Source organism: Panthera uncia, chromosome B1, assembly GCF_023721935.1.
Source record: "Panthera uncia isolate 11264 chromosome B1, Puncia_PCG_1.0, whole genome shotgun sequence".
In the NCBI taxonomy this organism is placed as follows: Eukaryota; Metazoa; Chordata; class Mammalia; order Carnivora; family Felidae; genus Panthera; species Panthera uncia.
Window position 1 is genome coordinate 62,386,029 of NC_064811.1, and position 22,897 is coordinate 62,408,925.

The 22,897-nt window shown below is 42.4% G+C and overlaps 1 protein-coding gene across 1 annotated transcript in view; it reads left to right on the forward strand.

Moving 5' to 3' along the window:
• FRAS1 (Fraser extracellular matrix complex subunit 1) overlaps window positions 1-22,897 on the forward strand; it is a 425,706-nt gene that overhangs the window by 235,171 nt on the left and 167,638 nt on the right. The window contains exons 20-22 of the mRNA XM_049632097.1: window positions 2,110-2,253; window positions 21,561-21,713; window positions 21,997-22,143. Of these exons, the coding sequence (XP_049488054.1) occupies window positions 2,110-2,253; window positions 21,561-21,713; window positions 21,997-22,143 (444 nt within the window). The remainder of the gene's footprint in view (window positions 1-2,109; window positions 2,254-21,560; window positions 21,714-21,996; window positions 22,144-22,897) is intronic.

Below are 22,897 nucleotides of genomic sequence, written 5' to 3' on the forward strand. Positions count from 1 at the left end.
CTAGAAATTACTGGTTGAGATTAGTTCAGGGTTTTATTGGAATTGACAAAATACTAAAATTTAAGCACCTTATTGTAGCGCTGTGTTTTCTTGTATCTATGGAAGAAAAGACAAAATACATCCTATCATGATTACCATTTTGTTTCTAAAATTAGACTGTTGAGACCTGCTTATATGCTTGTTATAAAATTGTATCACATGTCCTTACTATATACTTAGCACTATCCTAAGAAAGCATATAATAAGTGCACAAAATATTTTTAAATGTTTATTTATTTATTTTGAGAGACAGAGAGTGAGAACATGTGCTCATGAGCAGGGGAGGGGCAGAGAGAGAGGGAAACAAAGAGAATCCCAAGCAGGCTCTACACTGTCAGCACAGAGCCTTACACAGGGCTCAATCTCACAACTGTGAGATTATGACCTGAGCTGAAATCAAGAATCAGACACTTAACTGACTGAGCCACCCAGGCACCCCAGTGCACAAAATATTTTTAAAATAAGTTTATGCTTGCCAGGTTCATCTAGCCTCAAACTCCAAAGAGGAAATCCAATGTAAATGCAAATCTAGACTGAGGATCAGTATTATATTTCTTCTGGAATTTTCTTTTTTCAAATACCTTTCTAATCTCTCTAGGCCCTAGATGGGTTTGCTCTACTTTAAACACTCTATCAGGCTCAGTGGGAATGTTCCTGGTTTCTCGTCATTGGGGTTGTCCTTGAAAACTGTTGTCTGTCCTCTTGTGCCCTCACCCTGGTCCCACTGGCTGTCCTGTGTGTGAAATTGTTGGGGGGTCAAGTCTGAGTAGCTCTAACTCTCCTCCGTCTATGCCTCTGCCCGCTTGCAGCCAGCAGATGGACGGTGCCCCGAGTTGGCAGGGCACCCGGGTGGCGGGAAATCTGGCGGGGAGGAAGAACTGGGAGGTAGAAATCATTCTGAGAATGCGAGTATCTTTAGGACAAGCGTTTTCCAAGTTAAGAGCCTCAGGAATGTAGGAGGGATGACGAGTGATGATAGCTCATGTGAGCCTTCTAATCAGCAGCTCACTTCTTACTTGCTTGCCTTATTTATTTATCTGTTTGTTTTATATATAACTCCTTATCTTCCCTTGGCTTCTCACCATGAGAAGTGAGAGGTGGTTGACTATACACGAAATCTGTGCCTGTGCTTTCCACCAGCTCTGTGCCAGAAGGGAAATCTTTGTCATCGGTTCCCGCAAGCGCTGCCCAGCTCTGGTCCCTCACCTCTGCTCCTCTTGGAATCAGACACGCTTAGACCTCCTCGTCCTTGGCAGAGAAATCCTTAAATCTCCTGCTGCCTGCCTTGGCAGCATCAATGCGACTGCAGCTGCAGCCTTCTTTGACTCCTCCTCGCCCTTTACCTTTACCGCCTACACCTCCTGCGACTTACTTGTTTCCAGGGCAGTCCCCCTGAGTAATTTGAGCTTTCCCTGGGAGAAAACATAGCTTTGACATGGTTTTGTCTAAGGAATTGAACTTCAAACCTGGCTCATGATAACCTCCAGGAAGAGGGCTTTCTGTTTTTTTGTATTTTAATTAAGCGTTGCTGCTAACAGGAGGCATCCAAATTGTGGCCTGAAGGGAGAGCGTGGCTGGCATCTGACTCTAGTTAGAAGTATTGCTGTCCCTTGCTGTGTGTGGCTCCCCTTTGCCTGCCAGGAATTTCTGAGAAGCAAAATGTCACCCTCCTTTCCCTGTCTAGCTCTTTGAATCACACAAGGTATTTTAACGAGAGGGAGGGTGTCTTGCCACTCGCTCACCTGTCTGCTTTGTGACCTTGATCTGAATGAGCTTCCTTACTTCTATAGATTGGGGCTATTCCTGCTGGGGCTTCTGGAATGTGCAGCCAATTACTCCAGTTTTGATGGTTCTAGATTCCACCTTCTGTCCTTGGACAGCATTTTCATTGGCAGCAGAAACGTCATCTTTTGGTCGGGTCTGACGTATGCCAGGCTTGCTTAGGAATCTTCGAAAGATGATTAGTGTCGGAAGTCTGCTCTTGCTGTAATTTGTGGAAGTGCATTAATGTTTCATGTGTTTACATGGTGAGTGGCTCATTCCAATCCTGGCTCTCATTTCTCTCCCCAGAATGCCACCCCACCTGCAGGCAGTGCCATGGCCCATTGGACTCTGACTGTATCTCCTGTCACCCTCATGTCACTCTTGCTGGTGGGAGCTGCAGGACCAGCTGTAAAGAAGAACAATTCCTCAACCTGGTGGGGTACTGCACTGGTGAGTGAGAGCTCCTTCAGAGTCCTGGAAATCACAAGCCAAAGACTGGGGTTCTCCATACCAGGCTCAAGAAGCCTGTCTTGTATCTGGGGGAGCCTGGGTGGCTCAGTAGGTTAAGCATCCCACATTGATCTCAGCTCAGGTCTTGATCTCAGGGTCGTGAGTTCAAGCCCTGCGTTGGGCTCCATCCTGGGCGTGGAGGCTACTTAAAAAAAAAAAAAAAAGGGTCTCTTCATATTTGTCCTTTGTCATCAGATGAAGAGCTATTTTTTGGGAGGCATTTGTCTCATGTCCGGGAACTTACTTCACTGCTTCCTATCAGACATTTAGTAAATATTTGTAGATTTAAATAGAATCTTCTAATAACACTCTTGAAACTGCTGAAAAAACTTGGAACCTTATATTCATGAAGATTGAAGTGATGATAATAGCACCTTATGTGGTGCACTTCAGCTTAAGATAGCAACACATTTCTTCAGTCACTCTGAAGATTCTCCCTCTTGTCTACATTATCTTCTGCGTCTTGCTGTGGAGAACTTTTGCCATCAACCCTAGGCACAAAAATTTAGGGAGATTAACCTAAAAGTAAATCAGTTATCTCAGGAGATAGGATTTTTTTTTTTCCTCCTCATTTTAGAACTCAGGTTTCAAAAAAGGTCCATATTAGGAAAGTAGCCTGGAATTTGGGTAATGATGAAGAAGCCATACTATGTTTAGGGTTCATACATCCATTCAAATGACAGATATCTTTGAGTGTCTACTCATGGCCAGATGCCCAGAATACAGAAAAGAAAAGAAAAAAAAAAAGGAAAGGTGAATGAGACAATGACCATGCCCTCAAAGAGCTTATGGTCTAGAGAGAAGAATGTATAGACTAGTGGGTTATTACATATTTCTTGACCCATTTCTCCAAATTGTAGGAGAAACTTAAAGAGATTTGCCTGCAACAGCTTTTGTCACATCTCTGACTGGCTTGATTGGGAGGCATTCTGAGATGCTGCTGGGAAAGGTGAAAAGGCTAAGATCTGGTTGGATATATGCTGCTGAGGTTGATCTGTCTGTAGGACTTGTCTTTGGGCAGTGATATGAGGTGTGGTCAATTATCTAGATCATAGTATGGAGCAAACACATTTAGTCTGGGACAGCATTAATGCCTCAGGTGTCCATTTTGGGGGGGAGCACAGCAAATTAATGACAACCCTCCAAGTGTGGCTGGTTGTGCCATGGTCCTGGGTGATCCATTCCTTTTTGCAGATGACCTTAGTTGATAGCTAGACATTGGGGTCCAGAATTTATATCCTAGGAAGACTAAACTGTCAACAGCAGGGCTACAGCCAAAAGATGCTGGTATTCAGGGAAAAGCATAATTGTAAAGACTGCAAACATTTTAGGGGCAATGAAAAGTGGAAGCTCGGAGAGTCCAGGCTTGAGACTCATGAGATACCCCACAGCTGCAGAGTGTGAGCCTCTTACCAGTACTGCCAGCTATAGGCACGGCTGACTTGGGAAGTGGGCAGGTAGGAAACATTAGTGCCTACCCTTGAAGAAGAATCTAGGGATGGCAGGGGCTGACTGTTATTATAGTTTGTGAGCTTGAGTTCAGCAACCGCTTCTTTAGGATACAAAGGAGCAGTTACTATGAGAACTAAGAGGTTCTCCTGGTTTCAGTACATTAGTAAGTATTTACATAGAACCCACAAGGTGCTGAGTTGCCATTTGAGGGGACATGGATATCTTGCACGCTACTTAAGGAGGTGAACCAAAAACACAACTGGCAGTTAACAATAGTACAAAGAATCTTATGGATAATAGCACCAACAGGCAATATGGGTTATAGGAGTTCAGAGGCATAAAAGATGCGAAAAGCATTGTAGAGAAGGGAGAACCTAAATTCTTCCTGAGTCATAGCTAGGATTTGGTTAGGCAGAGGGAGGGTAGGCAGGATTTCTGGGTATGGTTCCATAGGAGACGGGCCAGAAGGTAGAACATGTGGGCCATTTGTGGCCAGTGAGTGGTCCCACCTGGCTGAAGAGCAAGATTTGTATTAAGGCACATTAGATGAAATGATTGGAAAATTTAAGTTGGAACCAGAGTCTAGAGAATGCAGAGTTCTAGGCCAGAAAGTTTGAACTGAATCTTGTGGGTAATAGAGTCGTGAGAGTTTGGGAGAAGACTGTGCCTTGGCTAAGTTGTGCTCTGGGCAGGACACCTATAAGCTGTGGAAGGTGAACTAGAGCAAGGAGAGATTATAGTCAGAGAGAGGAGTTAGAAGGGCGGACCTTCATGATGACTTTTCTATTTCCAACCTATTCTGTATGTGGACCCTAAAAATTTTATGCTGGGACATATTTTATAAGTAAATGTTTATGTAAGGAAATTGGAAAAATTTAATTTTTAATGAGTTCTGTTCTCTCCAATGTCCAGAGCCCTCTTTGATAATAAATTAGGTTATTAGGAGTCACATAAATTTTTTAAGGCTAATAGGGGACCATTAGAATAAAGAATCATGGGACTAGGTTAAATGACTCTGGAAATCCTCAGCCCTAGAAGAACAGTCCCCACTAAAATAGGCTGCACGGGACAAACCTTGTCTGTCCTAGGAATTGGGTATAGTAAGTGAAAGTTTTTCAGTCAGGTAACCATTGTGTGGTGCTTAGAAATCCTTTGTTGAATAGATACTGGTGTGTCAGTGCTTGTTACAGAATAATTTGACCAGTAATTTCAATTGTTGATCTTTTCAAGGAGTGCACTGACCCCAAAGTTTGCTTTTTCAAGAAATATATATCCTTTCCATAGTCTTCACACTTCTCTCTGTAGCACCGTAATGAATTCCTTCATTTACAGCTTCATCAAACATTTTTTAGACATACACTCCATGCCAGGCACCATGCTGGGCCCTGGGGATGCCCACATGAATAAGATATGGTGCTTGTACTCAGGAAGAGTACAGCAGAGTGAACGAAGGACATATGTTTGAATATGATGTTGCTATGGAGAGGAGGCAAATCTGTGGGGCAGGACCCTAACCCACACTGGGTGTGGGGGAGGGTGGGTAGTAAAGGCTTTCCAGAGCACACCATAACTGAGATGATTTTGAAAGATGAGTGAGAATTAGAGGGGTTTGGAGACTTGGAGGGGAGAACATTCCAGAAAATGGGCCAAAGACTATGATCTGTTCGGGCACCAACAAAGAATTAAGCAGAATGTCAGCCCTGAGTGTGGCAGTCATGGTACCTGAAGCAGAAGGAAACAGGGCCAGTCAGGAAGGCCTCGTATGTTATGTTTAAGGAGAATATACTTTGTCATCAAGGCTGTGGGGGTCTCTTGGAAGTTTCTAGGGAGGGGAAGGTCGTGGTAGCATTTCTGTGAAGAGAAAGATCCACCAAAGATTGTGTAGAAGACAAGACTGGGGCAAAAGGATCTTAAGAGGTAGTTGTAAGAAGTCAGATCAGAGAGGAAGCCCTTTAATGAGAAAATCGCTGAGGGGATGAAGACAAGGGGGTATGGCTTCACTAAGAATTAATTATATATTAGGTCGACCTGTGTGAGATTGCTGGGTTTTGTGCACAAATGATCAAATAGTGGCAAGTTTATATGGTTCAACCTAATAGAAGCAATCGAGAAGTCAGCAATATCTCAGCCCTGGAGACTAAGGGAGAGGGAATTTGGGGGATGATTTTCAAGGTTTCTGGGCAAATAAATTTGAGGAGTGGGAGTACCATTTACTAAGGGCAGGAAATGGAAGACAAGGGGTTTGAACTGGACAAGTTGAATTTGGGGTGATCATTGGACATCTAGGAGTAGCTGTCCATGAGGAGGTGGAAGGTTTAAATGAACACCCGTTTCTTTCTGTAGCCACTAGGAGCTCATCTGCTATTTTTATTTTACCCTGAACCTAAATTCCTAGAACATTTTTTTGAACTCAAGTGTGGCTTTAGTCAGGTCATAGTTTACCTCTGGAACATTTCAAGGACTTTTATCTAAACTCAGGAAGGTGTTAGGGAGAGCTCTGTGATGATAGACAAAGCAGAAGATAATCCTCCCCATGCAGTGCCATCAGTGAAATGCATGTTACCATCGTTGGGAAATTCTAGCCCCTGGAGAAGAACCCTCTCTGTTCCCTCTATCATGTGTGAGCTTGGCAGGGTGGTAGGATTTACTCACAGGATTTATTCTCTATCTGAGCTGTACCTAAGATCATCATCAGAGACCTCTTAATTGCACTTAGCTGTTTAAGAAAGAAAATTACATCTAATCTATCACACAGACAAGAATAAACACATCCTGGGAACAGGTCCAAAACCTCAATGTGTTATCACATATGGAGATGTCATATGTGTGGGGTTTTTTTTGTTTTTTTCCCCCCTGCAAGCTTATCAAAGCAAATATATAGTTTGTGAGATTTACACCAGGGTTGAAGGTTTTCAACAAAGATAAATGAACTGAGGTGAGAGGCAAGAGTGGACAAATTGCAGCAGGCATGGTTCAGTGCTATGGAAACAGGCTTTTTCATCATAGATTTTTGTTGTTGTTTACATTTTGCCCACATGTAAACAACATTCTCCCAAATTTCAAAGCTTGAGGTGCCTTCTCCACTTGTCTTTCTCAGCTAAAACCTTTTCCCCTGTTCATAGAAGATGGTGAAAATTAAAAAGAAAACATGAGGGGACAATATCCAAATGCAGAAGCATTAAAAAAATGCTGTGGGTTTTGTGGAATGCCTGATGGGATGGCTATACATTTGAGTTCTTACATGGAAGAGGAGATAATACTGAGAATAATATGGAGAGGGGGAGACCTGGAAAATTATAAACAGCTGATTTGTTAGGGTTGTACAATTCTGGGGGATTGAATTTTGTTTGTTTAGGCAGTAATGACAGAATGTAAGCAAAAGAAGACAAGTGTCAGTAAAGAAATATTATTCTGAGCATTTTCATATTGTTTTCCATGGGACTCAAGTTTTAAACAATGGTTAATAGGTATTGCATGCAAAAAAAGACTTCTGGCTAAGTGAATTTGGGAAACTCTCAGTTAAATAAAGTGAAGCACTATTCTTTATTGCAGAATTTCTTAGAACCTTAAAAAAGCAGATGTGCATTGTGAATTTCTAAAATGAAGGAGACTGGACACCATTTCTCACACATTTCATTGCAGACCCCTCCCCTTTATTTGTTATAGCCTCTCAGAGCTAATGAGTGTTTTGCAGAACAGTCTTTGGGAAGTCCTGCAATGATTTTAACATATTTGACAATTTATTGGCACTTCCTAAAGGTAAAGTGAAATAATGAACCAATACTCAGATTATGGATTTCCTTTCCCTCCTTTCTTCCCTCCTTCCTTCCTTCCTTCCTTCCTTCCTTCCTTCCTTCCTTCCTTCCTCCTTCTGTCCTCTGGGCAAGCAGAAGGTCACCAAGAGTGCTCAGGTTTGCCACTCTCTTGCTTGTTGAAGAGCACCAAAGAGCAATCAATAATCATCTTCCAGTGTTAGGTCTGAGGAGTATTTGCTCTCTGAACCTAACTGAAGCCATTTGTGGACTGATTAGAAGCCCTGTTAACATCTTTCTTCCAAATCATAAAAAGAAAAACTTTTGAGTCCCTCCATGATTTCCCCCATTTATTGTCATCATTTCTGAAAGATGGGAGCCCTAAAAAAATGGTGAAATGTTAAAATGCACAAATTAAAGGAGCAACACATGCCTGTTTTAGAATAAGCTGATACAACTCCAACATCGAGCAATGAAAACCCAAGTTCAAGTGGAACATAATTAAGGAGCTGGGAAGAAGCCCTGTGTGAGCCAGTGTGCCGGCTCTCTGCCTCCATGCACCATGGCTTGAAGCCAGAGGTGAGAGCCAGTTCTTGTTTGACACCAGCTTCTGCATGTGGGGCAGGTGCGTTAGCACTGCCCTACATCTTGCTGTAACTGCTCCTGCAACTACAAACTGAAAGGAAGGTGAGAGAAACACACTATAAACATGTAGCAGTTACTACCTTATTTTGATCATCAAAATCCTGTCCATCTATTCCCCATGATTCCATCCTTTCTAGGACCAGCTTCCTCTTGGCATGACCCAGTTTTAATTCCTGGTGGGCTGATTGTTTCTACCAGTTACCTAGTACTTGGCATTGACTAGCTCACGTTTCCTGTGAGTGATCTTTTCGTGGTATCTAATAATAGGTGACTGTTCTGAGGGCTTCTTATGTGACATGCATTGTGCTAATTGCTTTGAATGCATTTTGCCATTTAATATTAACAATGATCCTCCAAAGTAATACTACTGTTACATTTGAAGAAACTGAAACACAGAAAGGTAAGTAATTTGTTCAAAATGACAAAAGTAGGAAGACAGGGCCAAGATTTGAACTTAGTATGATTCCAAAATCTACATGTTTAACCATTTTGTTGTACTCTACGGTGCTAAATATAGTTTTACAACAATAGAGACTCAAGAACAATTTTTTGATTAGTGGATTAAAAGGTGGATTAAAAGGGACTGGCGTAACAGGATGCGATAGAGAGCATTGTTGGGGAATGTTCCAAGAACTTCCTTGTCTGTTTCAAATGCTAAGGAAGCTGTTTAGACTGCCACGTACTCTTATTGTATATATTCTTATAAATACATACACTTTAAAGAAAAACATTAATGCACACTGAAATTTAATAATTTATATCATTCTGCATTTATTTTTTTAAATATTTATTTACTCATTTTTGAAAAGCACAAGTTGGGGAGGGTCAGAGAGAGGGGGACAGAGGATCTGAAGTGGGCTCTGAGCTGACAAGCTCACAGTAGCAAGCCCAGTGTGAGGCATGAACCGTGAAATCATGACCTGAGATGAATTTGGACACTCAACCGAATGAGCCACTCAGGTGCCCCGCATTCTGCATTTGCTTTAAATGTTTATTTATTTTTGAGAGATTGCAATAGTGCAAGAGAGGGAGAGAGATGGGGGACAGAGGGTCTAAAGCTGGCTCTGTGCTGACAGCAGAGAGCCCAGTGCGGGGCTCAAACTCACGAACCAAGATATCATGACCTGAGCTGACTGAGCCACCCAGGCGCCCCTTACTTTAATCTTTTTCAGTGGATACGTTACATTTTTTTATAGTTGTAGTCAGCACCTGTGTATTTCTTTGTTCATTTCTCTTAAATATCACTTTAATTTATGTATTTCTGTGTGTTGGCAAATATTGGAAGAATCCACATTATCATCATTTGTAATGGCTAACTGGTGTTCCATTATGTTTGTTTTCCTTAATTTGAGTGGCCATTTCCTATCGTAGAGCTGGGCAGTAACCAGCAGGGGGTGGATTTACTGCCTGGGCCATCAGGGGTTAAGTATGAGATGCAGGGTTTCAGCTGGGACTAGGTCTGTTTCTCAAGTTATTGTTAATAGTAACATTGGTGTGTTTCTGGAGTTTTATACTTTTCAAAACATTTTCTCATTTATCTTTTCATTTGATCGTCCAGGAAACCTTGCTGTAGAGGTGGGAATTCTTATTCTGTGGGAATTCTCAGTGCAGTCATCACTGTACTGGCACATAGATGATGATCAAGAAATGCTGTGTAAATACATGACTCGAATCTGGCGCCCTAATGATTACGATAATCCCTTCTAATGCTTCACATGGTAATTATGTCAAGGGTCTTTCTTCTTAGCGTGACCCATTTTTTGCTTCTTATCTCTTTCTTGTTCGCCTTCCACTTCATTCCATCTGGTCCAATTCTTCTATCTCTATATTTTTTCAATTTTCTAGTATCTTTTTTTTTTCTTTAAACACTTGCTGCTTTATTTTCCTTATCTTCTTCTTTGGCAATTCACTTTCTTTTCTTATTCCTCATCTTGTCAGCCTATCTCCTATTGCTTGAACTATGAATTGCATATCCAGTCTCTTTCCAGAACTTTCAGTGATTGTCTCTCCCTTGTTCTCCCAATTTGTGTTTTATTTAAGAAACCACCCTGTCTGTTGAAGGATGATTGAATATTTCAAGGTGTTTCTCTTCTTTACTTTTCCTTCCAGAAAAAAAAAAAAAAAAAAAAAACCATGACCTATGCTTAAATTGGGGCCTTCCTAAATTAAAAAAAAAAAAAAAAAAGGAAGAACTTGTATATTCTCCTTCATGTGACTTCTACTAAATAATATCTTACCTGGATTTAGTAATAACAGAAAGACCTTACTTAAAAACCTTCTACTTGGCAGGGCTCCCAATGAAATCAGGACTGTTGTTGTCTTCATAAGAACTGCAGGCCACAGTCTTGCTCAAAGAACACAACTGAATTTAGACCCACAGGTCATCCTCTCAGTACTAAAGATAGCAAGATTGCTAAGGCTGCACTTAGCCATGTTTCTTACACACATGTAAATCTCTGTGGTTTACATGCTATAGGCAAAAACAGTGATTTAGATGTAGGCGTGACCATCAGTACCAGTGTCAGTTCTGACTGGGCCTACAGTAGATAAAGAATAGTGGCCAATGGGGGCGCCTGGGTGCCTCAGTCGGTTGAGTGCCAACTTCAGCTAAGGTCACAATCTCACAGTCCATGAGTTCAAGCCCTGCGTTGGGCTCTGTGTGGACAGCTCAGGGCCTGGAGCCTGCTTCGGATCCTGTGTCTCCCTCTCTCTCTGCCCTTCCCCGGCTCATACTCTGTCTCTGTCTCTCTCTCTCTCAAAATAAATAAATAGAATAGAATAGAATAGAATAGAATAAAATAGAATAGAATAAAATAAACATTAAAAAAAATTTAAGTGGGGTGCCTGGGTGGCTCAATCGGTTGAGCGTCTGACTTTAGCTCATGAGTTCAAGCCCCATGTCAGGCTCTGTGCTGACAGCTCAGAGCTTGGAGCCTGCTTTGGATTCTGTGTCTACCTCTCTCTCTATCCTTCCCCCACCCCCTCTCTCTCTTTTAAAAACTAAATAAACTTAAAAAAAATTTTTTTTAATTTAAAAATAGTGGCCAACATTTTTCAGCATTTACTACGTGCCAGCTCCTCATGTGTATTCTCTCATTTAATCCTGACTGCAAACCTTCGAGGTCAGTCCTATGATTGGTAGCATCTCCATTTTATAGCCCAGGAGACTGAGACTAGGGACATTAGCCAATTTAGTCAGTGTTTCACAGCCAGGAAGTAGTAGAGCTGGGCATTGAAGTGGGGCCACATCAGAGGGCACACAGCTGAGCACATGTCACCAGCCTCTGTCCAGTAAGACCTTCTCTGCTTCTCAGCAACTGTACTATTTGGAGCTCCCTTTGGTGTTTTGTCATCCTGCCCACCCTGGCCTTTTCTTGCGCACTGTCCCCACTTTCCCTCAACTCCAATCTCACTCAGATTGGTTTACATCTCTGCTTTCTTTCTCATTCAAAAGAATAACATGATCTGATAAAAACAACAACAAAAACTCTCCCTCACGTTTCTCCTCAAGTGTCTCTGCATCTTCTTTTAGATACTTCTTTTTCCTTACTTTCTCCGAGAAAGGAGTCCCCCTCACCCTGGCTCCTCCATCTGTGGCCTGGAGCCTGTCTGTGCATCACCCTTGTGAACTGGTCTTTCCAGGCAGTTATTTCCTCTTCTTGTTACTCATTTCCCCCCCTCCTTCCCTCCCTCCCCTCGTCCCCCAGCCCCTTTCCTCTGGGACCGCAGCATCCCTCCCAGCCTCAATCCAGTCCTCATTTTTGTTTTCTCCTCGGAGCCCATGTTTAGTGCACACGTGATGACCATTTCCAGGCCCTCAGTTTTACATGTCTACCTCCTGGACAACTACTGCACAGGAGCACCATACTCAAAACCTCCAAAGGAAACTACCCATCTTCATCTCCCTTAATCTACCAGGTCCATTTCTTCCATCTGCTGAATTTCCTGTCCACCCACTACTGATTTTTCAACCAGGGTAATTCGAAAACAGTTGAGTTACCCTGCTTGCCCCCTGCCCTATTGCACATTCCAATCACTGCCGCATCTCACCAAGTTCAAGTCCTTCCTATTCTCTTTGGATAAAATATTCTCTGGTCCCCCTTAAATATATGTTGCATTTCAGGTGTGGCTTTCCTAAAGTAGACCCTGTCGTGAGCATCTCAAGGGAAGATGCAGCATCTGACTCAATGCTCTGTCTCCTGAGGTAACTTCCACAGTGCCTCACACCCAACTCACATTCCATAAATGTTCATTGAAGTGAACGTTTTCTTGTTGGGGAGGTAAACTAAGAGCAAAGCATGAGCTTTTGGAAGGCTAGGTAGGAGGCATCGTCATACACGGAGGAGTGGTTCTCATGACCCCTTGTTGGCAGCGAGAACTGGCACCAGAACTGAGCAGAGAGCTGTGCTCCGTCCATCTGGCACTGCCTCTCGCTGCTACAAAAAGAACACAGGGTTTGTAAGAGCTCACTCACGGGTGGGCTAGGACAAAGCAATCTGTGGGGAAAGAGAGGGTGCTTTTTTCCCTTCCGCCATCTGTATGTTGTTTTGTGGATTTCTTCTGTACTATCTCACAAGTAGTACCTCGTCAATTTTAAAGGTGGCATCTGAATTCAAATTCTATACGCACTTTAAGGGCCCCGAGTTCTGGCAAGAAATCACTTCTGTTTCACATGATGAGGAACAGCCACAAGTGCTGATTATTTTAACCGCTTCCAAACGCATTTAATGTGGTTGCATTAAGAACCTAATCGACTGACAGGACATTATTAAAAACTCACTGTGTGTCTAAATTTGTCTTTGTAGGTCATTATTTATCAGCTAAGGAGTCACTGCCCCATAAAACCAACATCCAAAGCCATTGCTTTGACAGTATGCATTTACTTTAATATCTTCAAGCTTTTTTGACTTCGCTCCAAAGACGTGAAATAAGTCATTTCACTGCCGTGTGCTTCCATCCATCATGATTGTGGGTAATCCTCACTGATCCTCGAAGCAGAGCCTTTGTGATTTGAAGAAAGCATCACACAGTGATGACCACATGTAATTTCCCTACAGCTGCAGGGTGACATATTAGAGGATATTGCAGCTGCTGAGTCAAAATATTTTTTTTGTATATTTAAATTTTTAGCATGTCTGCATGCTGTGCATATTTAGGGAACAAATGGAATCCTCCGCTTGCTTAAAAAGAAGAAATGTATTTATTTCAGCCCGAGCTAATACTCCCTTTCCAGTCTCCCTTGTAATGTGTTCATTAATTTGTTTGTTTAAAGTGCTCATTCACTGGGTTTGTTAGCAAGCAGGCACACATACAAACAGCTGGAATTTCATCTGCCCTGCCCTGTACCACATGCTTATTCTACACCAGTAATCTGAAACAGGCTACGCATAAATGTATCCCGGGTCTCTCTTCTTTCTTTGTCACCCTTAATGAGTCATATTTAAAGACTCTTCACTGTAATTGAAATCGTGACAAATAAAGATTTACTTACTGAGGAGCATTGCTAGGACCTGGAGAGACGGCCTCCGGAATAGGAGCTGCTTTTAAGCAATTAATGGATACACACTCACCATTTAGACATATTTGAGGTTAGCCTCCTTTTTTGATTACAGACAGCAAGGTCAGATGCAAATGCCTTACTTCACAGATGGGGTTTTTAGGATGGGACGTTAATCCTTGCAGAGGTTGCTAGATTGGTGGGTTGGAAACTCCATTCCCCTATTATAGTAACTGCAGCCCTGGTTCAAATTAAGCTGTGACAGTATAAACTTCCTCTGGTGAATCCTGTGAAATTGTTCCAAATGTCACCTGCAGGGAGAGGAATGGGCAGGGAAGGTGGGGTGAGGAGGATTATAGGGGAACTCACTCTGGTTTGTTGGCCTGAGAATACGGCTGCCATTTTGAGGACACAATTTCTGACAGTAGTTATGTTCCTACAGTGTGGGTCCAGCAAGGATCTGAGTTAGGATTTGTCAGATGGTCACCACCTACCAGGAAGAATGCAAGAGTTGCCTCTAAATTAGCTTAATTCTTAGAAAATATGCCTATAGATTTTCCTACACATGAAGTGACGGGTGTCAGAGTAGTTTCCCGGGACACATGGTCATCTGCTGCAGTGCCTGGATATGGGGCTCACACCACCTCTTGATTATGTTTACAGTGTATAATTAATACATTTGGCTGGCTGTGGGGACATTTATCTTTTCATTATCTCAAATTCAACCAACAAGGCAGTTGTAAATTGTCACACACATAGAGCCAAGTGGCACCATTTTCCTCTTGGCCTGAAGTGGATTTTGAAAACCAGGATGAGCCTTTTTCATGAGCCTCCAAATCCCCTACAACCTGTTAGTATTTTAACTCCAATGATCTTTTTTTTTTTCTTTCTTTCAACAAATAGGTAGGGACTACCCACTAGGTACTACTGATTTGGTCAAATTCTACTTTGTTTTAATTTTTAAAGGTATTTTAGAAGCTGACATTTTGCAGAAAGGTCTTCCCAGGGCATGCCTGAGAGACAAACCACTGGCACGTTGGCCTTCCTTCTCAAAAGAAATCCAAGATCTTCATTCCTGGTCAAGATAGCTTTCATGTACTTATGTTATAGTATTTTTTATATTCTTATTATGCCTAGTCCAGCACAAGCCTCATGAGAACAGTTCAACAGTGGAATGTTATTAACAGAGAAAGTCTTCTAGATGTAATGGAGGGGAGGAGGTGAAAGAACAGCAGGGACCTTGGTCCCTCCCCCCAGAAAGGTTCATATTGAGAGCTGCTGTATGCCTGAGTTTTCTTAGATTGTTGGTTCTTTGCTATGGTTCTCATGTCTTCTCTCAACACTAGTTACCTTCCATATAACAATTTCTCATTTAAATCTGTAATAAAAAACACAGAGAACTCTGTAAATAGACTGGTAATGAATACACACACACACACACACACACACACACACACACACACACATGCACACGCACATGCACACACCCATTCCTGATCGCCTTTGAAATAAAATACATATTCCTTTCCATGACTTATGTGGTATTCTAAAACTGGTACAGCCAGGTCCTAAGTGGTTCTTTTGTATGTTCTTCAAGATCTAGCCATATTGAACTTTTCTCAGTTCCTTGAAGGCATCCTGTTCTGTTGGGCTGCTGGGTTTTGGTCTAAGTTTTTCCTCTTCTTGGGACTGTTTCTCATCCTGTCCAGCTTACCCTCACTAGGGGTTCATGGCTCCACCTTCTCTAGGAGGCCTTCCCATCTCCTGGACTGGATCAGGACCCCTATTATAGATTTATATGGCACCCTGGTACTTAGCCTGTTAGCATTTTACAAAATGTTTGTAACAGTCTTCTGGCAGTCCTGCCTCTCAGTGTTTGCCATACACTCTATCATTGCTCATCCCACGGTGCCATCATCTCTACTGCCCTCTGACGCAGGTCTCAATTTGGAGAAAAACCCTCCTTAAGGCAAGAAGCACAGTCCAAGTCCACTTTACTGTTGGATTCTTGAATATTCCACTTGGCTGCCTCCAACCTATTCTGTGGGAGTGGAAGGCAAGGGTAAAGTGAATGGTCTTTCTGCCTCTGCCCCTTCTTCCTCTCCGGATTGAAGCATTTTTCTGGGCTTGGGTACAGAAGTGAAGAATGCAGGGGTTGTATTGGTGGTGGAGGGCCTGTGTCTGTTAGCTCCAATGCACTTCAAAGTTTTGTTTTTTTCTTCCATCTTTCATCTGTTCCCTGGACTCTGGGAATTTGGTATCTTTGTAGATTTGATTCTGATAACTTTCTCTGGGAGTACATGATGGTCCATGCTTCCTGGTTCAATGGGGATAGTTACTTGCAGTGAATGAGAAAGGAACTCATTGGTTGATATATCAAATTATTGTTTGATTACACATATTTCACACTCAACTATAATTATATATCCAGGGTTGTTTTTTTCCCCACCATAATGAAAGCTCCATGCCTACAGTAGGCATTTAAACATTTTTATTGTTTGAAAGATTTTTTAATGCTCAGACTCACTTATAATAAAAGAAATATAAATGAAACCAATGATGTAATAGCAGTTTTCACCAACCAGATTAAACAAGATTGCCTTACTATTTTTCAGTTCCTTAGTGCAGGCAGAGTTATGATGGAACAGTTTTATGAGTGGCTCTTGGAAATGTAATATGATACAAACTTTCTGGAATGGAATTTGTAATACCTATTAAGAATTTTACATGTTTTTCATGACGGTAGTGGTTAAAAGTACATGCTCTAGAGTCAGTGTGAAGATGACATGTGTGAGCAAATCAACCTCTGAGTCTCCATTTCCTCATCTTTAAAATGGGGATAATAATACCACCTACTTTATTTTTGCAAATGAGATTATGCATTTATAATAATTAGTATAGTACTCGATATATATTCAGAGCTCAATAAATATAAGCTGTAATAATAATATGAATTGCATCCTTGACAACATCTTTGGGGAACTAATCTAAAATGCACAAAGGTCTTATCTGGGCCTTCATCATGAAAGTGGACAAATTGGAAGTAAATGTTCAAGTACAGTTGACTCTTGAACAACAGAGGTTTGAACTCTGCGGGTCCACTTATATGTGGATTTTTTGTTGTTGTATAAATACAGTACAGTACTGTGAATATGTTTTTTCTTATGATTTTCTTTCTTTTCTTTTCTTTTTGAGAGAGAACGAGTGGAGGAGAAGCAGAGAGAGGGGAACAGAGGGTCAGAAGCAGGCTCTGTGCTGACAATAGAGAGCCTGATGCGGGGCTTGAACCCACAAACCATGAGATCGTGACCGGAGCTGCAGGCAGATGCTTAACCTACTGAGCCACCCAGGCTCTCCATTTCTTATGATTTCTTAACATTTTCTTTTCTCTAGGTTACTTTATTGTAAAAATACAGTATGTAATGCATATAACATGCAGAATATTTGTTAATTGATTAACTTATTACAGTCACCTATTTAAGGCTTCCAGTCAATAGTAGGCTATTAGTAGTTAAGTTTTTGGGGAGTTGAAAGTTGTACACAGATTTTTGACTGTGCAGAGGTCAGCACCCCTAACCCTTGGTTTTTCAAGGATCAACTATATAAGAAAAATGGTAAATTTCCTGTTTATTTATTTAAAACTGGGATATTATGCAGTCCCTAAAATGATGTTTATAAAGAGTTCCTAATGATATGTAGAAATGCTGATGGTATTGAGTTAAAAAAAGATATTAAATGACAACATTTAATATAATCTCATCTATGTAAAGAGATATGTATGTAAAATTAATACAGAAAAAGAACTAAGATAAAAATGTCAATGTTAGTAGTTATTTACTCTGAGAGGGCTACTTAGGGTGGTTTTTGTTTACTTATACTTAGTAAAAGTGTTTTTCATATTTTCTGCCATGGCTCACTTTGTATTCAAAAAATAAAACCTCAAGCTTCTTGTCTGAACCACATTCAGCCCCTCTTCTGGGCAGAAGATCTCAGTGGGTCCCAGGCCTGAGCCTGAAGCTTGCTTACAGGTGGTACCCAGTGGGACTGGCCACTTGTAGCCTATCATGCCCGAGTTCTGTGGTCTGTTCTCAGGAACTATACTTTTCGGATTGTAAATCAAAACACAGGTATTAATTCTCACGCCCTTTTTGCCCTGGTTTCTGGCTTCTTTCCCTGCACATCATTACTCATTTTGAGCTCTCCCAAAGAAGTCTCTCCTATAAAGAGATTTTGACTTCAAGCCTTTCAAGACAGAAGTATTTCCCAGGTTTTAGGAGTTTATTTTTCTTTTCTGGTTGGTTTAATAAAAGCCAGATTGGATTGACTTTAGAGCAGGATTTCAGAGCATATTTAAGTGGCCTTCTGATAGGGCTTGTAAGTGAGAGAGTTGGGATGGGAGGTTTGCATGAATATATTAACATGGGATCACTTAGTTTGTCGTTTTGGAATGAATCTATTCATAGGATTGGGTGTTCAGTATGACTTTTTAAACCATGGATGAATGAATAAGAGATGCATACAGGTTGTAAACAAAAAGAGGGAGTCCAACTTTCAGATTGGGATACTTTCTCATGTGTAAGGAAAACTTTAAACTTCCTTGCATTAATGCAATGCTTTGGGCAACCTGCATTTGATTGTTTTATATTTTCAGGTGTCATTTATTGATTTCTCTTTGCCTCTGGGTACTCACTCCAGAATGCAATGTGATATGTCTGGCAATTGATCTGATGCTTTCTTGAGGCTTAACATGGAGCTATGAACAGAGGCAGAGGCCTTGAGTGATTTTGGAGTCTCAGACTCTTGAGCCCTTTCCACTGGCTTCTAGTAGCTGTATACCAAAATATGATGCAAACAGCCATGTGTAGTTTAGGACCTTCAGAGAGTGAGACTTGATTAGGGGATGGCAGAAGTTGAGTGTGGTGAGGAATCCCTACATTTATCAGGCAGTCAGAGGCAGAGAACAAGGACCTGGCCATGAAGAGCACCAGGATAAAGCATATGAAAGCAGAACAGGGGTCAAAGAGAAGGGTGGCCGGGAGTGTCCTGTGTTACAGAGATCTCCGGTGGGTTAGAAATTAAAGGAAGCTGTTAGATTTGGTCATAAGAGGGGGCGAGAGACATTTTCAAGGCAATACCACAGTACTTTCGTGAAGGCTGAAGCAGATCCTGGGGAGCTGAGGAGTTAGGGAGGCAGGGAAGTTGGGTGGGGAAGGGAAGGCAAGAAACGGCAGCATGGTTGTGGAGAAAAACTTTGGAGGGGTAGGTGATGCAGAGGCTGTTCAGAGGTTGAGGTCAAGGAGAGTGAAGAGAGGTGGGATAAAAGATGCAATAATGCTGAAATAATGTTCTAATGTTGAAAATTGGATCAAGGATGTGGGTGGAGGAATTAGCCATTTTATCCTCTGAGAAGACAAGAAATGAAATAAAAATGGGTAAAGAAAGATGTTTTGAGGCTGACAGGAAGGACTCGAAGGTGCTCCTGCTTGATGGGCTGAATGAAGTAGAAGGTAAGAGAATCTGGGAGGAGGTGGGAGGAGGTGGGCAGGGCTGGGGTGGTGCCTGGAGCCAGGAGCAAGGGTTTACAAGCAGCTGCTGTGAGAGTGGGAAGGAGCACCCACAGTCTAGCTGTAGCTTTCTTGAGAAGTAATTAATGCACATTACACTCATTTCAAGAGCTTCTAGAGATCCCCAAGATCAGACAAATTCATAAATATTTATTTATTGTACCCACAAAGTACTCCAGAGATCTTCTTACTTTCTCTTCAAAGCGTCCTTGGTGATTATTCTTTTTCATTCCTTTAATTGCACACCAGAGAAAGCCTCAGTTAGATGCAACTAGTTTTTAGACCACTGAACACCTGCAGATCTTGTTGATGCATGCCTGAGCCCAGAACTCTCGGTAAGTGCTGGCTTGAAAGAGGAAAAGGCCGTGACTTTTCAAATAATGGAGCCTTGAATTAGTAATGTTGCTCGGGTTTCTCCGGTTTCCAACCCTAGCAAGGGCACCTGCTCGTTCAGGTCGTTGTCAAACACGGTCACCTCCATTTGTTCCAGTAACTTTTGAAGCTTTTTGAATCCCCCCTTTTGCTCCTGGCACTGTGAGGAGGGCACAAGAGAAAGAGAACATCGTATGGAAACCAAACACTGAATCAGGGGGAAGTAGCCTCGTATTTCTCTCAGTACAGTCATTGCTTCCTTTATAATTTACCAAAGGTCTATAATGAGGATTAATTTGGCTTTTAGGGATTGAAAATTGTTCTTAATAAGGGGAAAAGGCTGCCTGTAATTTGAAACTCCCAAAGTTCAGAAAAGGGTCAGGGGCTGTTAGTTTACATGCCCAGAAGAGTCAGCATTTTGGGGAGGACGCTTTGAGCTCAACTTCTGGAGTGGCTGTGCAGGTCCCCAAATGGCTTCTTGTGGCAATGAGTGGGTGCAGGTGTGGGGCTGAGATCTATTTCTCCTGCGGGGAACCCATCTCACCTGGTCAGCAATTAAGTATCACTGAAGGTATAGAGAAAAAGACCTGTTTAAACAGATTTCAGGGGGCAGGTTATCTGCAGTGATTGACAGTGATTTTTTTTATGTTTATTTATTTAGAGAGAGAGAGAGAGAGAGTTGTGTGCTCGTGTGTGGGGGAGGGGCAGAGACAGAGAGAGGGGGAGAGAGAGAGAGAGAGAGAGAGAGAGAGAGAGAGAGAGATAATCCCAAGGAGGCTTCATGCTGTCAGGGCAGAGACGGACATGGGGCTCGATCTCACAAACCAGGAGATTATGACCTGAGTAGAAATCAAGAGTTGGACGCTCAACTGACTGAGCACTCAGGCAACCCATCATTGACAAGGATTTTTTAATCTAAACATTGCTTGAGATCACAATCTCTATCGACAAGACCCTGAGCTGAACAAGACATCAGGTCCCTGAGTAGTGCCTTAGCAAGTGCAGACAGTGCTTTGAATCCTTCAGGGATAGATGGAAAAGCCTGTGGTTAGAAGTCTAACCTTCCATTTCCTAGGCCTTTACTCTTCTTTCACTTTGGTGGGTAATTCAGGATTTGTGGATTTTCTTCCACCTTTGGGACGGAGGATGGCAAACAGAACTTGAAGGGTGATTCCACCTAAAATGAGGCAGAGGACGTGTTCACCAATAACGGGAGCTGAACGCAACCAGATTCTTTAATTAAAGGATGACTATTTTATAGGCGAGAAGAGAGACCGTGCTGGCCATGCCAGATGCTTTGTCTTAGAGCCTTAATCACAACTCGTACAGCAGGGCTTCTGTGAATTATGTATCGGGTCATGAAAATAACTTTTCAACTCGCAGCTCTTCCTTGTAACTTTTCCTCTATTTGAAGACTCAAGTATTCCACCAACTCAACCCAGTTTTCTACTAACCCCAGCCCCTCCATATCAACACCTGAGACAGGTATACAGACTCTGGGAGGCCAATTCCTGAGAAGGCAGCTTGTGGAGGGAGCTGTGCCCAGCTCAGGAGCACTGTGAAGGGGCGGGGGTGGGGGGGCGGAGCACGCTGGGCCAGAGTTCTCAGCACCCTTGGGGGAAATGTTGATGATATTGATGGTACTATTCCTGTTAGTCTGACAGTTCTCTCTGTACTCCTAGCAAGGATCTATCATATGCCGCCCCAGTACTTGAAGGTCGTTGAGTTGAAAAGGGATGACAAGTGAATAGCTGTGCTGGGCCTGGCCATTTGCTAAAAACCTCAAACACACAATTTGTACAGGTCCCAAGCGTCTACTTTCCTGATGTATGCTGCCTTCGAGCTCTTTTCCTGCTTTCCGTGCTGCAGCGGGGGTAATTGCGATCCCTTCTGCCCTTGGGTGTGGTAATGAGACCTCGTGCTCATGCTGTCCATGCCTTCTGTGTGCTCCCCTGCCCTCTCCAGACTGCCATCCTCTGTGCCAGCACTGTGCAGCCGACCTCCACAACACCGGGAGCATCTGCCTGAGCTGCCAGAATGCCCGGTACCTGCTGCTGGGGGACCACTGTGTTCCTGATTGCCCTTCTGGATTCTACTCAGAGAGAAGAGCTTGTAAAAGTGAGTAAGTGCTGGATACAGGAGCTGGTGGTGCCTCACGAGTTTCTCTTTGGGGCAGTAGTGGAGAAGATTTGAACCGAGAAAGAGAGAGAGAGAGAGAGAGAGAGAGAGAGAGAGAGAGAGAGAGAGAGAGAAGGCGGGAAGCATGCTGTGAGACAGTAAACCAGACCAGCTAACATGCTAACATTCTCAGTTGGGGCTTTTACTAACGCCTCTCAGGCTGCTGCTTTGGAAAGGAGTTTGACTTCATAGATTCTCTTTGTGTCTCTTTTTTTCTCTGCAGAATGTCACTCCTCCTGCAGAACCTGCCAGGGCGCAGGACCCTTCTCCTGCACCTCCTGTGACGCCAACCTCGTGCTGTCCCACCTTGGGACCTGCAGCACCGCCTGCTTCCCCGGGCACTATCTCGATGATGGCCGTGCTTGTCGGCGTAGGTTTTTAAAAATGAAATTTCTCTCCTTTCCTGCTCTTCTGGAGTCACTGCAGGAAATATTAAGTTCTGGTGTCCATATTCCCACTTGATAGCCTTTACTTTTTAAAAAGACAGTTAATCTACAAAGGTGTATGGATGCCATTAGCAGGCTATAATTCAGACATTGGCCTAACCGGGAGTTTCTGGGCTAGGGATCTCCTCTGTGAGGACCAGCTGTGTGATCTGAGGCCACTCATTTAGCTTCTCTGTTCTCTAGTTACCTCATTTTTAAAATAGTATTGGTCTATTTTATCCTTGTGGTTTCTCTCGGCAATTCAATTCTAAGATCCTGAGCAGAGAGTGGAACTCGCTCTGGTACACAATCAGTGACCAGTGACCTAAGCACTTGTCTGGATTTAATTTGTTTTCTGTATATATTTGTTGAATATTGACAATGCACAAGGCTTGACATGCCACAAAGCATTTGGTTTCTGCTCAAACAGTAGTTATTTTGTCTCGCATGAGAGTTACTTGTATAGATGTCTTATTTCTCAAGTAAGTCAAAATATGATTAATTACTTGTGTCAGGCACAAACAAAGAGTTAGGATAAATGAGGGAAAGGGCAAATTGGAGTAGAAAAGAAATCAGGAAATCCTTCACAGATGAAGGAACATTTTTTGTGATATGCTGAGGCAGCTTACTTTATTTCAATCACTAAAGTGTCATTTGCAAAAAAATTTTTGTTATACTTTTACCTTTTGAAAATGACAG